Genomic DNA, 15,832 nt, shown 5'->3' with positions numbered 1-15,832 from the left:
CTGCAAAAAAAAAAAAAACCTCTCGAATGCTTCTTTTTAAGAAGTAAACTTGTACGAAACAATTCACGTTAAATGGCCGCCAAAGTGCGTTTTTACTACATTTTCCTATTTGATACTAATTAGGTCAAAATATGTTCGTGAAGCTGGCAGCCTAGCAGCCTGAAGTTGGCAGCCTACCAGCCTTGCAGCCTGAAGTTGGCAGCCTAGCAGCCTAAAGAAAACTAAGAAAAGTACAAACATGAAAACCGTCGGAAATACATTAGTAGCACTTCTTTAGATCATTCCACGCCTTTTCCAATATCGTGATCTTTATCTTTAAGATGTTGAACTTTATCGTAACATATTTTTTTCATTCTGACGCCTTGGAATTTGAAGTTAGCAGCCTAGCAGCCTGGCAGCCTAACAGCCTAAAGAAAACTAAGGATAACACAAACATGAAAACCGATGGAAATGAGTCGGTAGCACATACTTAGACTACTCCACGTCTTTTTTCAGTATCGCGAACTTAATTTTTTTAAATATTGAACTTTGCTTCTTTTTTTTATTTACTCTTCGAAATTTGAGCAGCCTAGCAGCCTGGCAGCCTAAATAAAACTAAGAATAGTACAAACATGAAAACCGTCGGAAATACATTAGAAGCACTTCTTTAGATCATTCCACGCCCTTTTCAATATCGTGATCTTTATTTTTAAGCAAAGTTCAATATTTAAAAAAATTAAGTTCGCGATACTGTAAAAAAGACGTGGAATAGCCTAAGTATGTGCTACCGACTCATTTCCGACGGTTTTCATGTTTTTACTATTCTTAGTTTTCTTTAGGCTGCTAGGCTGCCAGGCTGTTAGGCTGCCAACTTCAGGCTGCCAGGCTGCTAGGCTGCCAACTTCAGGCTGCCAGGCTGCTAGGCTGCCAACTTCACGAACATGGTCAAAATTGGGATCTTCTCAGATACACCATCACTCGTCGACTTTGGACAAAGTCGGGAAAGATCCAACAAAGAGCACTGAAGTGGAAAACGAAAATACAGTTTGATTTGATCTGTTAATCACTTAAATATTCTGACAAGATTTAGTGAAGCTTCCTCTCAAGTCCCGAAAACAATAGTTAAAGTGATACCCATCCTTTAATGCATTGTACTTAAGTAGTAATAATCCCACCAAAAAATTAAATTTATCATCACTAACATGAAAAACGGTCTACTTTATAAAGCTTCCACAAATTATTCAACACTTTATCTCGTAAATAAATGTAAAGGGGCGAGGGACTATGAACCGCAAGAGAAACTAGCAATATTGAATACTTTTATCGTTTAAAGTGCAATTCGTACAATTTCTATTTGAATATGGACCATTTATCCTGGCCCATGCACCAAATTTCATTTTGAGAAGCTATTTGAATAATCTATTATTGTGAAGAGGAAACGAACTGAATTCTTTCTTTTTTATCCTTCAATAGTTTTCACCTCAGTTACACCCATAATGTCGTTTCAATTTGGAGTCCCAATTTCAAATTACAAATTATTTTCCCATGACGTTGTCAGAAATTCCTCCATTTTTTATTTGTTCAATATTTTTTGTTTGCTTATGTTTTGATAAAGCTGTCTCAATTCTTACACAATATACTGTATTTACATTCGATTATATTTCTGTTTATGTTGCACAAATAACGTTTTAAGTATTTTAACAAAACTATTTTAACAGTATAGCATTTGCAACACACAGTGGTATGGTACGGTTTGTCCATTGCTACATCACATTCGTAGTGTTAAAGCGAAAAATATTTTAAAAGTCTTTATTCTGTATGTATGTCATTAAAACGCACTCGTCGTATTTTCAATTCGTGGCAATTTTTTGCAACCTTTTATATAACAGCAATGAGTAATCCGTAAACAATTTTGCATTCGCGTCTTTGTTTAGTAAAATTTATTTAATAATTGAGCGGCGTCACGACAAAACCAACATAGTGTGTTTGCGACCAGCATGGATCCAGACCAGCCTGCGCATCCGCGCAGTCTGATCAGGATTAATGCTGTTTGCTATCAGTTTCTCTACTTGTAATAAGGTTTTGTTAGCGAACATCTAGATCCTGATCAGACTGCACATCCGCGCAGGCTGGTCTGGATCTATGCTGGTCGCAAACACACTATGTTGGTTTTGTCGTGAAACGGCTCATACGTTCGAAAGACACGTTAGGCCTCAGGAATGAATAAAGCTTTCGATCTATAATTAGTGCAAATATATTTTTTATAATGTTATAATAATAGATTTGAACATGTGAGATGTGTACATGTATATCATGAAGTGTGAAATAACACATCCAAACAAACTGCTATAAACTATTAAAATCGCAGCTAAAAAAGAAAAAAATGAATTTGGGGCTTTCGTGTTTTGTTTACTACATATTCATTGATTCACCTCAGTTTGAATTAAGGTGCAAATGAAATTGCTATTTTATAAAGTACGACATTTTTTACGAATACGAGTACATTAACTTAAACTTGATAAAACAACGTTGATTCTTCATTCTGATACTGAGTGTTGATTTATAAAAATGTAATATTTTGATTAAAGGTACAGAAACAAATATTTTTTTTTTTTTTAAGAAAAGGCAAACATGAGTTTTATAACATTTAAATAATGGATTTAGCGCATGTTAGATTTAAAGTGCCGCTAAATGATGGATATTTTGTCATTAAAGTAGCCAAATGTAAACAAAGAAGGATTTTGACTTCCAAGCTAAATACCAAATCATAATAACTGCACTTACTGCCGGAAAGCAACAGTGAGAAAAGATTCGTCCGGCAATAGGAAATAAAGTTACATTTGAAAACTAAAAAAGTACACAAGAAATGAAAAGGTCTGAGAAATAAATATGAAAGTATTTCAGGGGCATACTGTGCCTTTAATCATCGTGAGGAGGGAAATGAATTGAAGATTATGAGTGGTATTTACATTAAAGCAATTCATTAAAATCTGAAAGGCCAGATTATGTTTGCTGCATAAATTCACACCATACAATGTTAATAAACGTTATGTAAATAATGTTCAAATTTTAATGTGTAATACATGTTCCGTGAATTTACGAAAATTTTCGGTTAATTTACGTTTCTATACCTGACTATTTGTCAACTTCGTTGCTAGGCGGCTGAAAATTTTGTGTTAAGCCCGGCTAACTTGGGCACACGGTTACTTTACGGTATACTCGGTTATACATGGGTTAACTGGTACGAGTATTGAGCTACAATCGTGCCTGGGGATTGGTTGATACGAGTCTGACTCGAATGTTGCACGAGTATGTCCAAATACAGCATTGACGGTCAAGCAACCATTAATATCCTACTATTTCTTCGCCATCTATAAAAAATATCAGATCAATAAAAAAGTAATACTATTTTATAAATATGCCAGTATGTCATGTTACTTACTATGCATGTATATCCGTTGAATAAATTGTTAATGAAGTTCACAAAATTATTATTTTTGTTGTAATTTTAATCGACTTTTTGTCGTGGTCGTTGTTGTTTCTATACTTTGTTGTTTCTTTATGTTTGTTTTTATATGTTCAGGAGGCCACACTTAAAATTAAGTTATATCATTTGTTATCCACGATGCTATATCTTCGTGTGTTACCTTATTTAAATCAAGAAATTGTATGATTATTATTATCATAATGATTATTATGATTAATTGCGACTCTTCGTGTATAATTTAAAGACACAAGTAATATACATAATGCACGGAAATAATGGTCTTGAATTGGTGCGATTTTTAAGAGAATTTGGAGATTTTGCAGTAATACAACTCCCCAGTTCTCTATTGCATTTTAAGCGTTTTTTTTTAAAAAATTCACTGCCGCGTCAGTAAGAAATTATAACGATTTTGTCACAATCTTGGAAATTTGTGAAGGCTGACACGTGTTTATTTATAAAGTTTTGTACTTTCATACCATGTTCGAGATTCAATTACTGATTTAAAAAGACGTCATTGTGTCAGTATGTTATTTAAACACCCACAGGATATAATTATAATAATAAATGCAACTATTTACTTGTATGTTTAGTAATAGAAAGAGCATCAAAACACGAGGCTATCTGATTTGTACGAGGGACCATAGCCCCCGAGTATTAATCAGATTGTCGAGTGTTTTGATGTTCTTTCTCTTTGTATCATAGGCAAAATAAAAACATGTTCCATGTTGCCACAACATGAAACCGCAGAAAAAAGTAATTAATGAATGAGCATCTGGTTATGATATTTCTATCGCTATCTCTTTCTTTGCCGTCACAATAATTAAACCCCAGCGAAAAAGCCAATTAATGGGTATGCTCTGGAATGCGGGTAACTTATACCTGCACCCTGTTCAAGTTCTTTGCATGTATATGTACACGATTTCACTCTTAACACATTTTCAACAGAAGGTCCCCAAACTATGATACAATGAAAATGTTAATGTTAACCGACATTCATCACTCGTAAATGCATTAGGATAAATAGGTAGGATTGTAGGTGATTGTATCTAACTCATAAAACAACAACTTGTTAAATTTACATAAACAATTGTTTACCTTAAGGCTGTATTGAAATCCGTATAACAAACAAGTCGTGTCTCAAAGTGTGTTTTTGGATACGTTTAAAGGTAAACAATTTTTCATTCTCTGTGAAACCTTTCTTTATTTTTAGAGTTGGTTTTTAATTGAATATGAATCGTATATTTTATCGAATAAGAATATATTGTGCAGTTTTTTAAGAAGGGACCAACTGTACTTTACCTGTTATAGGATGGATATGTAGCTTCCCACACACAGTTTGTACAATTTTTTTATATTAAAATTATACATATTCAGAAAGAATTGAGTAGATTTCAATTAATTTCTTGGATAAAAATGTTTTACTCCTAAGATGAGCATAGTATATCATTTGTGTCAATTTTAGTTCCTTAAGGTTTTGAATACAAAATTTATAAATGTTAATCCTCATGGACCATTTGGTTCAATGGAATATTGAAAATAAACTGAACAAACTTATGATATACATTAAGGGGTCATCGGTATATATTATACATGTTTATCGTTTACCCCAAATTTTTCGGCCTGGAAACTTTTTCATGAGCCTGGCAACGTTACTTAATGTAATACAATAATTACAACATTGCAACTAAATTATGTCGATTTGGAGACAATTATCAGGTAATTCAACATCTAACGTCAAATAGGGGTATAATTATGGTAGTCGATTCGTGTATTAAAGAAAGTGGGTATTCGTAAGACGTTGCTTGTTACTTGCTCAAAAAGAAACCAAACTTTTTATTCAAATTCTTAAAGAATCTGTTTATTAAACCAATTATAGAGACTTATTAAACATTCGATAGCTATATGCAAATACTGCTTATAAGTGCACAATCTATTGGTGTCTTTGAACGCCACGAAAAGCAAAGGAACACGTGTGTATAGAGAGGGTTGAGGTATTTAAATCTGAATAACTTAAACAGTCTGTTTGGATAAACTGAAAGGTACACGTTAATTTATTTTCTTAAATTTTATTCATTCTTTAATTTAAATGAATTCCTCAGATTTTCATTTTTTATCACTTATTTTTCGTGTCTTATAATTTGTTATAAATTCTGTATGGTTTTCTGTTTGTATTTACGCGACTAAAGGATCATTGTAGTGTTATGTATATTTCATAAAAATAACTTTCACATGATCAGCATTGGTACTTTAATCTTATATAACAGCATTCTTTCTTCATCAGTAAGTCACTAAATGTTTTTGCGATTCTAGAACATTTGCCCGCTTCCGTATTTTGCTATTGGGGGCATTTGCTATTTCATGGACATTTTCCACGAAAGGGTGAAGAAAGCGGAAATATCCCCTTACTTTTAAAAAAAAATAAAAGGAAAAATTGCTATGTACATGTAATTTTTTTTTTTTGAGTATGTTCCAATGTCGCGTATTTACATAAAATATATTGTCCTTTATTGCTTTATTGTTTGTAACATACACGAATCATGATGCACTTCACTTTAAAATAATGATTAAAATGAGTTGAAAAAAAAAAGAAAGAAAATAGCAGGCGACGAAAACTACCGTGTACTTTTTAAAAACACGTGCAGAACCATTGTTTTCCGTAAACTAGCATAATAGAATTTCACCTAAAAATTTAAAAGCCATGCAATGCTAAAAAAACTGCTTTTATTTTTATTCCATAAAAGCTTTTTGTTTTTGGTGTGCTGTTATAGTTTCAAAAAGGTTACTCATTGACCAATCACTTAAATCATATTTTGAGTATGTGGCTTTCAGGGAATAAGTTAATTAAGTTACAGTGATTAAGTATTTCGTATGAAGGTAAAAATACTACTTTGTTTAAATTTTGCTACTTTTATGACAAATCATTTCACATTCAGCACAACTTTCTGCAGGTAATAACCATCTAACATACTCAAAAACCATTATTTGAACATTTTAAAACTCCTGTTTGCTCTTTATAAATAAGAAAAAGAGGCAAAATGTGCCTTAAGACCCGTGTGAAAAAAAAACATCAATGAGGAGCAAAAAATTCATACTCGAATAACGTTTAAGAAAATTTTGCGACATTGAATCTAATTAAACAATAACGTAAATGAAGATCGTAATGAAATAATGTAAATCGGTTTTAGACATGGTGGAGTACATTAAATAATGACAAATCTTCTTAACTATTGAAAATATTCAAGTCGATGCAAAGGTAAATACGTTTAACATCTTAAATCTGATCAACAGCTTTGTGTGAAAGGTTTTCCTAAATAAAGCGTGATACATATTCAAAAGCAATTTTGGTACGAGTTATACCAATGCCACCAACATTATTACACGGTTGAATAAGATAGATTAAATAAATTAATAAGTTAATTCGTTTATTTTTTAGATAATTGTATAAAACCAAATATTTGATGTGACATGTCACGTTTGATATTAAAAAGAGACTGAAGTGTACTTGTTAACATTAACCGCCATTCTAGATCATAATAAATATATCGTGATACATGTTGGTATTTTTAGATAATATCTGCTAAAAATAGCACATCAATTGTGATACATGTTGGTATTTTAAGATCATATCTGCTAAAAATATCACATCAACATTGATACATGTTGGTATTTTGAGATCATATCTGCTAAAAATCAGTGATACATGTTGGTATTTTGAGGTCATATCTGCTAAATATATCACATCAATTTTGATACATGTTGGTGTTTTGAGATCATATCAGGTAAATATATCACATCAATCGTGATACATGTTGGTATTTTGAGATCATATCTGGTAAAGTATATCACATCAACAGTGAATCATGTTGGTATTTTGAGATCATATCTGCTTAAAAATCAGTAATACATGTTTGGTGTTTTGAGATTCATATCTGGTAAATATATCACATCAATCGTGATACATGTTGGTATTTTGAGATAATATCTGGTAAATATATCACATCAATCGTGATACATTTGGTATTTTGAGGTCATATCTGGTAATATATCACATCAATCTGTATTTTTTTTGCATGTTGGTATTTTGAGATCATATCTGGTAAATATATCACATCAATCGTGATACATGTTGGTATTTTGAGGTCATATCTGCTAAATATATCACATCAACAGTGATACATGTTGGTATTTTGAGATCATATCACATCAGCCATGATACTTTCAAGAAGTTCGTGGTCACTTCTGCTCTTAAATTCAACCGTGACCAAAATAGTCCATAAAACAGTGATAAAGCTATGACGTTATCCGCGAAGACTAAATCAGTTAATTGCCTTTTGGCCAATAATAAATTATGGTGTTTTATTGCTTCGTCCGAGACCTACATTTAACACATTTTCTTTTGTTTTTCAAAAAGTATGTTTGTACTGTTTTCAAAAGCTACAGTCCCCATCACTATCTTTTAAATTTTAAGTGTTTTTTTTCAAAACTTATTTTAATATATGACAATATGAGATAAAGCAAAATCTAAATATAATAAATAAGACATAGTTTAAACATTGGAAATCATCACAACGAATATGAAAGGGAGACAAACTCGCATTGTTCACAGAACTTCATTTATGTTTAAGGGATTTTTTTTATCAATATTCAAATTTCAAACAAAAATCTCCACTTATACGTTTAGATAATCGAATTACCATCTTTGGTATAGTTGAAAATTATCATTTTAGTTTTGAAAATTGATTATAACTATGTAGGTATATGATTATGTACATGTATATACATTGTTTTTGTTTGTGTGTGGTAGGTGTGGTGTTGTACGTTACAGATATTATACAATTTTCTTTTTTCTCTCATTAAAAGACTCTACTAATAAGTTTCGTTATCACTGCTGTTGAAGATTATTTCATTCCCAGAATTATGACTGTCACGGTTAAGAACTGTTCACTATTTAGGGGAGATGATGTGTAAGCGGCCGGGTAACTCAGTCGGTAGAGCCGCGGTACGGTATTCCGAGGGTTCCGGGTTCGAGTCTCGGTCAGACTGCACATTTTCCTCACCCCGTGACATGACATTTGTTTAACATTTCAGGAAAAGAGAACCGACCATGAAAACATTATGTGTGTTTCTGTTGCTTGTATTGCTGGAGTCTTCTGCCGGATATAGATTAGGTCCGCCACTATCAGCTTGTTCTGATATGTATCCAACAGGTCATAATAATTCATCACAGACAATAGCATCACCATTCACTTTTATATTAAATACGACAACATACAGACCTGGGGATGTGATTAAAGGTAAACTAAGTATTCTTTCATATATCCAGTTATACTTACTTTAATATATGCATCAACAGTTCAATTTTTTAACACACTTATGAAAAGTTCCGATGTTACACAATATGATCAAACATTAAAAAGATATTAAATTGCAATGTTTATTGAATGTATATAAAAGAAAATGATCTGTGAGCAATTTTGATAAAAAAAAATGCACAACAAAGTCGTGCAATGTGAAAGAATACATTTCACATCATTTTTTTTTCATTTTATTTTAAGAGAGTTAGAATTTACGGTGACCGATAATATTTAAATCCCGTTCTTTTATCAAGAAAGCAATGTTTAATTTCCGAAGTTTTCAACCAGACAATAAGTAAAATATATCGCATATGTATGCAAAAATCAATATTTTCAGTATTTCTTAATTCGTCTGGTGATTGGTTTATGGAGGGAGCATTGATACAGGTTCGAGCTAAAAACTGTAAAGGTCTCACAGTTCCGGCTGTTGGCACGTTCTTTACGGAGGAAAACGAAGATTTCCTAGAAACGTTCAACTGCTTCGGAGAAACAGCTGTAAGACTTGATTTGTTTTCCCTCCAATTTTCTTCAGCAACCATTACACCATGGATATTTTAAAGTAGAGTAAAATGTGAAATATATTTCGTATGATTAATTGATAGAATAGGTCCCAGCCTAAAATGAATATGTAAGGTAGATTAGATAGACCAGGTTGCATTTAGGGTTTTGTTTCCATGAATGTCAGTCAAAGTTAAACACTTTTATTTTGCTAAATATTATTACAAACACAGCACTGACAAAATGAAAAAGTAAATACCCTTACAATATCTTTAATATTTTTCTTTAAAATATCACGAATTTTAAATTAATAAGGTTATAAAAGTAGAAAGACTTGTGGAGGAATGCAATGGCACTGAAAAAATCAAATCAAAGTGAAATTTTCAATGTTCGGAAAATACGACGTATGGTTTCAAGTAACTCAATGTATTGTTTATCAAAGTTCTAGCTAGTTTCAAATTTTTACAAAAAGAAATCTTTGTAAATATTCCATGTTTTATGTTGTTAATTGTAAGCATCTTTACAGAGTGCACTCCGCCACTACGCGCACTATCACATCTACAATAGAACATTCTACTGGACGGCACCGTCGGTGTCGGTCGGGGATGTACATATCAGGTAAACAATTATCTTATTTCAAAAGATCAACGTGACTACATGTATACGTCAGTAAATGTCATAAAGTTTTATCACATTAACGAGAGAAAACCTTAATTTTCCATCCAAATGCAATTTTATTTTGATAATATTGAGACATCAGGTTGTCTAATTGTCTATAATTCTGTCGTCCTCCTTTAATGTCTTGTAATAAAGACAAAATAAAGGCCATTAAGGTGATAAAAATCAATTAAGCAACATGCACTTTATTCAATAATTATTGACAATCTGTTCATTTCGTCTGGAAGTCTAACTGATAATATTTCATTTAAATAAAACCGTATCCATGTTCATTATTTGAAATTGCTCGTAAATTCTGTTATTAAACTGCATCAGTTTTGGAATTAACGTCAACGTTGCATATCAGATACACCATTTGAGCATTGAATTGTATTAATTTTTCATAAGTCAACTTTGTTATTTACGAATGGATGTCCTTCAAGACTTAGACAGAATCCCATCGTTTATAGACCTATGTCGTCTAAGAAACAGAACTTAATTAGTCACTTGTGAACAAATATAGCCATGACCCTATTACCTGGATGCGTCAAGTATTTGGTAATAAGAGAAGTTTCTTTTGCTTTATTGGCTATAAAACTTTATAGTTTTTAAAGACCTGCGCTGTGAATTATCTGACCTAAATACTAAGTAATCATTGACCACCTATTCAAGCGAGAATAACTCGAAAAAAACAGAGGTCGATTGCACATTCAGCGTCTTTTTACTCGCTTTTACAGTGATATTCTGTATAATATATACTCAGTATATTATAAGATCAAAGAAAGTTTAAAAATCAATTCTCATTCTGTCAGCTATTACGCATTCTGAATGATGTCCATATATGTAACCCAAACATACACCCCATATACTAAACTACTCAAAACCATTAAATTCATTCTCCTTTAAAAATCACATATGATAATTCATATCTAAACGGACAAATTATTCTGAAATATTTTCCGACACTTTCAGCAGACAGTTGACTGGGTTTGGAGCGCTCAAAACGCCTTTAAAAATCCAAATTAAACCTATGCTAAACTATTCTGTCCTGCCAAATCACCCAGGCACTGTTGACTGCAGCTATATATCAAACAAACTTAATAATAAGCCGTTTTGACAAAAAATCAGTATAATTCACACCTTCTATAATAATACACAGATAAAAATCAGTTCGCCGCGTCGTAAAATCCGCCCCTACGTTACATCACATGCTTATTTTAATTCCATTTCCAAATTATGTTCACATAATCCTTTGCATCCATCGACACAGAAGATATAAAGCTTCTTCACGAATGCATGGTCAGATTTCTAAACTCTCAACTCGTAAGTATAAAACAACGCAACAGCCCGAACACACTAAACATCACGCATCAATAATTTCGCTTTATTTTTCCACTACAAAAATCACTTATCGTATAAATTCAATGGACAGACGGCTAGTGCAACCGAAGCAATATCCGATCTATGTGGCTCCCCCAATATCTCTAAAAGCGCTCGCCATACTTGCACAACTGCAAGGCTTGGCGGCCCACATTAATCGGCTAGCTTCGATATCAGTAGCCCGTCCGTGGTCCATTGAATTAGTCGAACAATTTTGATCTGTGAAGTTGGAAAAACGGCATCATATTGATGTTATTTCGGCTGTTAGCGCTTGTTTTAATATTACCGCTTGAAGTTATAAAATTTGCCGACCATCATCGTGAAGAATGGTATATCAGGAATTCCTGTGTCGAGATCTGGACCATAAGAATTATGTGAATAATAATTGGAACAACTGGAACTAAACATACATGGTGATTATGAACAGGGTAGGACAGTGCGCGATTTTTCCGCAGCTAAGCAACGTTCTTATTATGTTGTGCATCATTATCTATAGTTGTGTCGAATATATGCATTTTTTTTTCAAAACGGAAATTATATTAAGTTATTTTTGACGTATATCATGATCAAGTACATTCCTGCGAAATTCGACCACAGATATATTGCATCAATTTATTTGCGATTTAGCCTTTATAAGCGCGTTTTGAGCTCCAACCCCCAACCTGTCATGTGATTCTATACTATTTACGCATCTACTTTACCTTGAATATGCTTTTAATTACCTTATACCGAAGTATGTTGACTCTTTCACTTTTATGGGAATTAAGTCTGATGAAGCACTTTGCAGGAATGTTCGGCCTCTCCTTTCGCCGACCATGTCGCCACTCCCGGCAGCAGAGACGGCTATATTACGCATTACGGATTTTAACTGAAAAAACCAACCTAAAATCCGAGACCATCCAAAAATTTAAGCTTAGCTTCCCAGCCTTTTCTAACATTTATCTATCAGGCTAGGATCCAAATATATTTAGCCAATCAAACTTTGAGCTTTACAGTATAGCCGTCCAAAAAAACACCATTCTCACTTCTACACGCCATCTTGTGTGTGCGCCAGCATATTGTTTTTGCCCAGCGGCCCAAAAACAATAAAAAAAAAAACACTCTATAACTGTGAATAAATGCTTTTTTTTATGGTCATTCTTCCCCAGTCTACGATATCATACTTTACACTGAGCTATTGGATTAAGCCGAAGTCTTTCACCAGATCGCTGTTACTCCCCTGCTAATAAGTTTTTCGTCTTAGGTTCACCATTAACATATAACCCGACGATTCTGTTACTTGTGCATTTCTTTTTCTTTTTTCCTTCCGATCATTTTCATCCCCTTTCCAGTATTTAGCTGTATATATTTTACCTGGCTGGATCGGAGGCGGGCATCGGGATGGATCATGAACGATAAAATAGAGCGAAAAAACGAATAACCACACACCACCTACTATTTGTGTTGCATTATTGTTCGTAATCGCATTCTAACCCTCCGTTAGTTTCCCACTTATTGTATGCTAATGAAAGTTAAATTGAATTCTAACTTGTAACTATAGATAGTATTTAGAGGCCTATTTATTAACCAATACGTATACTCTATAAGTTATATGCCCTAACTTAATTGGAAAAACATCAAAGACCTTCTGCACCATCTTATATCTGTGAATCTGGCGTCTCCAAATCTCCCCGTCCGCGATCGCTCTAATCTGTCTATCTCTCCGGATCTTGTTCTGAAAACAAATATTCATTGAACGTCTCAATTCCTGGCGATCTCTTTATATTTTAATTATTGATTCTTCCCCCCACGGGCTTTTCTGAAAATTATAATCTTGAACATGGTTCAATTTCCGGCGAGCCTATTTTGTTTAATAGGATCCCGCACTTTATCTTGCTGAAATTGTTGACACACTGTGTGATTTACTTTAGGACTTGTATCTGTCACTATTTTCCAATACTAAATAACATACTTACAACTTAACTTTCGTATAAGGAACATTTTTCATGATATCTAACTTATCTACTTTTTTTCGGTTCAAGGTCAACAGGCATTATATAGTAAATGTCATAGACATAGCGACTTCATTCATATCTGTTTACATGCATCCTTCATATATAGCTCATATCTCTTGTTAAACTGCAGAGAAAGCTGGCTTCCCTTACATTCATACTATGTCACTTTTTTATTTTGATGTCGCTGAGTCTTTTCAGCATAACAGAACTGTCATTTTATACATGTTAAACACGCCCCTGGAAAAAATTAACGAAGCGAGTTCGCTACTAGCCTTTTTAAAGCCTTAACCTCTGTCCTGCTTTAATTTATAAATTATTAAAAAACTGATAAAAATTGCAAGCACGCTGTCCGAGGACAGATCTATGTTTTTTTCTTTCTTCTTTTATTTTTTAAATTTTGGTCTCCAGTGTTATGAGAAGTGTAATTTCTATATATATTTTATGTATGCCATCTTCAACATTTTTTGTATTATAACCTATACATGTTACTATAGGCTGCTTGAGTGTGTGTATAAGTGCAAACTTTGGCAGCTAGTACTTGTTGAGAAAAGCACGTACACCCTACCATATCTGTTAGATTAGTACATTAACACGAATGCTAGATATTTATACAAGTTATTTAATGGACCGATACATGCTAAAGGTTTAAAATGAGCTAGATTTTCAAACGGATCTTTATTTTTTTGTTCTATATTATAACAGCAAGGCAACCAATAGCTAGGACATCGGTCGTCGCTAATATTCTGGCGATGTAATGTCTGACCATTTGAAGACGTGAGTGACGACCAGGGAACAACGTGTGGGGCCATGCACGTGGCTGTTACATCAGTCACACTTGTTGTAGCTGTATTACTAGCCACGATGTTTAAATGACATATCAAATATTCATTTTGAAAAACCTCAACATTCAATATCTGGTATTATACCTTGAATATATCCACAATCATGTGTTATTGTTATTGTACACGTAATATAATGAACGTATCTGGTTTGTACGAGGGCGCCTAGCCCCCGAGTTTAAATTTCCGAGTGTTTTATTTGTATTTTAGGCAAAAAAAAGAGAAACACTTTCCCTGTTGTTACAATATGAAACACCAGAAATAAGTAAGCAAGTGCATGTTCATTTTTCCCCAAAACACAGTGCGGTAAGTGGAGTGCGGGTAACTAAATACCTGTACTCCAGTTAACGCACTGTTCATGTATGTGTGTTCACATATTTGTAATAGAAAGAGCACCGAAACACGAGGTTATCTGATTTGTACGAGGGGGCGTAGCCCCCGAGTATTAATCAGATTACCGAGTGTTTTGATGTTCTTTCTCTTTTGTATCATAGTCGAATATAAATACACGTTCCCTGCTTTTACAATATGAAACCCCGTCAAAAATGAACCAATGAACGAATATCTGAATATGATATTTCTGTCGTTTTCCCTTTCTCTGCCGTCACAATATGTAAACCCCAGCAAAAATGAGCCAATCAATGGGCATGCTCTGGAGTGCGGGTAACTAATACCCGCACTCCAGTTAACGCACTGTGCATGTATATGTATACGATTTAACCCCGACACATTTTCAACAGAAAGGTCTCCAAACTATGATACAATCAAAAGAAAGCTCCCCCAAACTATGATATAAACGCTGCCTAGACAGTTCGTTGTAATTTTTGTGTAATTTGATACTCTTTATTTTTAATTCCAGTACTTCTACATTAAATTACAGCTATGTCCCTTACCCTGATTCTTATAAGGCTTTTTCATATTTTGTATAGTGCAATTGTTTTGATACAGCTTTTGTAATGCAGTTGAATAATAAACCTATAAACAGATTACTTGCTTGTTCGTATCATGTTTGGAGGATTGCATGATTATATCACTCTCTATCCTGCCAAAGATCATCCATGGCAGCAGACGCATTTATGATTAATTCCATATAAAAGCCCTACTTATAAAGAATCACTGACCTACTGTTACATATGGTATCCCGCCAGGGCCATCGCGACACACATATCTCGAAGCAACGAAAACACGAACAATGGTGTAAAGTCAAAATAACGAAACCACGGTATTGACAAGTCGAACGTATGACAATGAAAGGTCGAATGCAATGGTGAAAAGTCGAAAAAAAATGAAACCACGATGTAGGAAAATTCGATATAATTCGAGTTTTCACATTTAGTCTTTTCACCATCGTGATTTAGTAATTTCGACTTTTCACCATCGTACTTCCAATTTTTCATTATCTTAGTTTCTTCATTTGGATGTCAAAAAATATTAATGTAAATTCGTAATAAATAAAAACTTGCTTTTGTTTACATCTAAAATCATATGATAGAACTACTTTCAATCCATATTAAGCCCGAGGTTATTATCAATAACAGGCGAGATTTGCCGATTTGTTATTTATGTATAAGTAACTTAATGTACTTTTGTACTTATATGAAATAAAATAATGCTTCAAAACATGTATGAAGCAGATAAGTATCC

At 33.3% G+C, this 15,832-nt stretch overlaps 1 protein-coding gene across 1 annotated transcript; it reads left to right on the top strand.

Moving 5' to 3' along the window:
• The first annotated feature begins 4,775 nt into the window (after positions 1–4,775).
• On the top strand, positions 4,776–9,991 carry LOC132720311 (putative defense protein). The gene is made up of 4 exons (XM_060704429.1): positions 4,776–4,800; positions 8,555–8,760; positions 9,158–9,315; positions 9,845–9,991. Exons 2-4 carry the CDS (start codon positions 8,571–8,573, stop codon positions 9,938–9,940), a joined length of 444 nt encoding a protein of 147 aa, XP_060560412.1. The 5' UTR covers positions 4,776–4,800; positions 8,555–8,570; the 3' UTR covers positions 9,941–9,991.
• The last annotated feature ends 5,841 nt before the right edge of the window (positions 9,992–15,832 follow it).

Source organism: Ruditapes philippinarum, unplaced genomic scaffold (assembly GCF_026571515.1).
Source record: "Ruditapes philippinarum isolate M1 unplaced genomic scaffold, ASM2657151v2 ctg6987_1_1_1_1, whole genome shotgun sequence".
In the NCBI taxonomy this organism is placed as follows: domain Eukaryota; kingdom Metazoa; phylum Mollusca; class Bivalvia; order Venerida; family Veneridae; genus Ruditapes; species Ruditapes philippinarum.
Note: the sequence above shows the minus strand (reverse complement) of the source record. Positions and strands in the feature narration are given on the sequence as shown.

Coding starts and splice junctions, on each gene's coding strand:
- LOC132720311 (XM_060704429.1), top strand. CDS start 8,571: ATGAAAACATTATGTGTGTTTCTGTTGCTTGTATTGCTGGAGTCTTCT. Junction 8,761..9,157: donor ACCTGGGGATGTGATTAAAG/GTAAACTAAGTA, acceptor CAATATTTTCAG/TATTTCTTAATTCGTCTGGT. Junction 9,316..9,844: donor ACTGCTTCGGAGAAACAGCT/GTAAGACTTGAT, acceptor GCATCTTTACAG/AGTGCACTCCGCCACTACGC.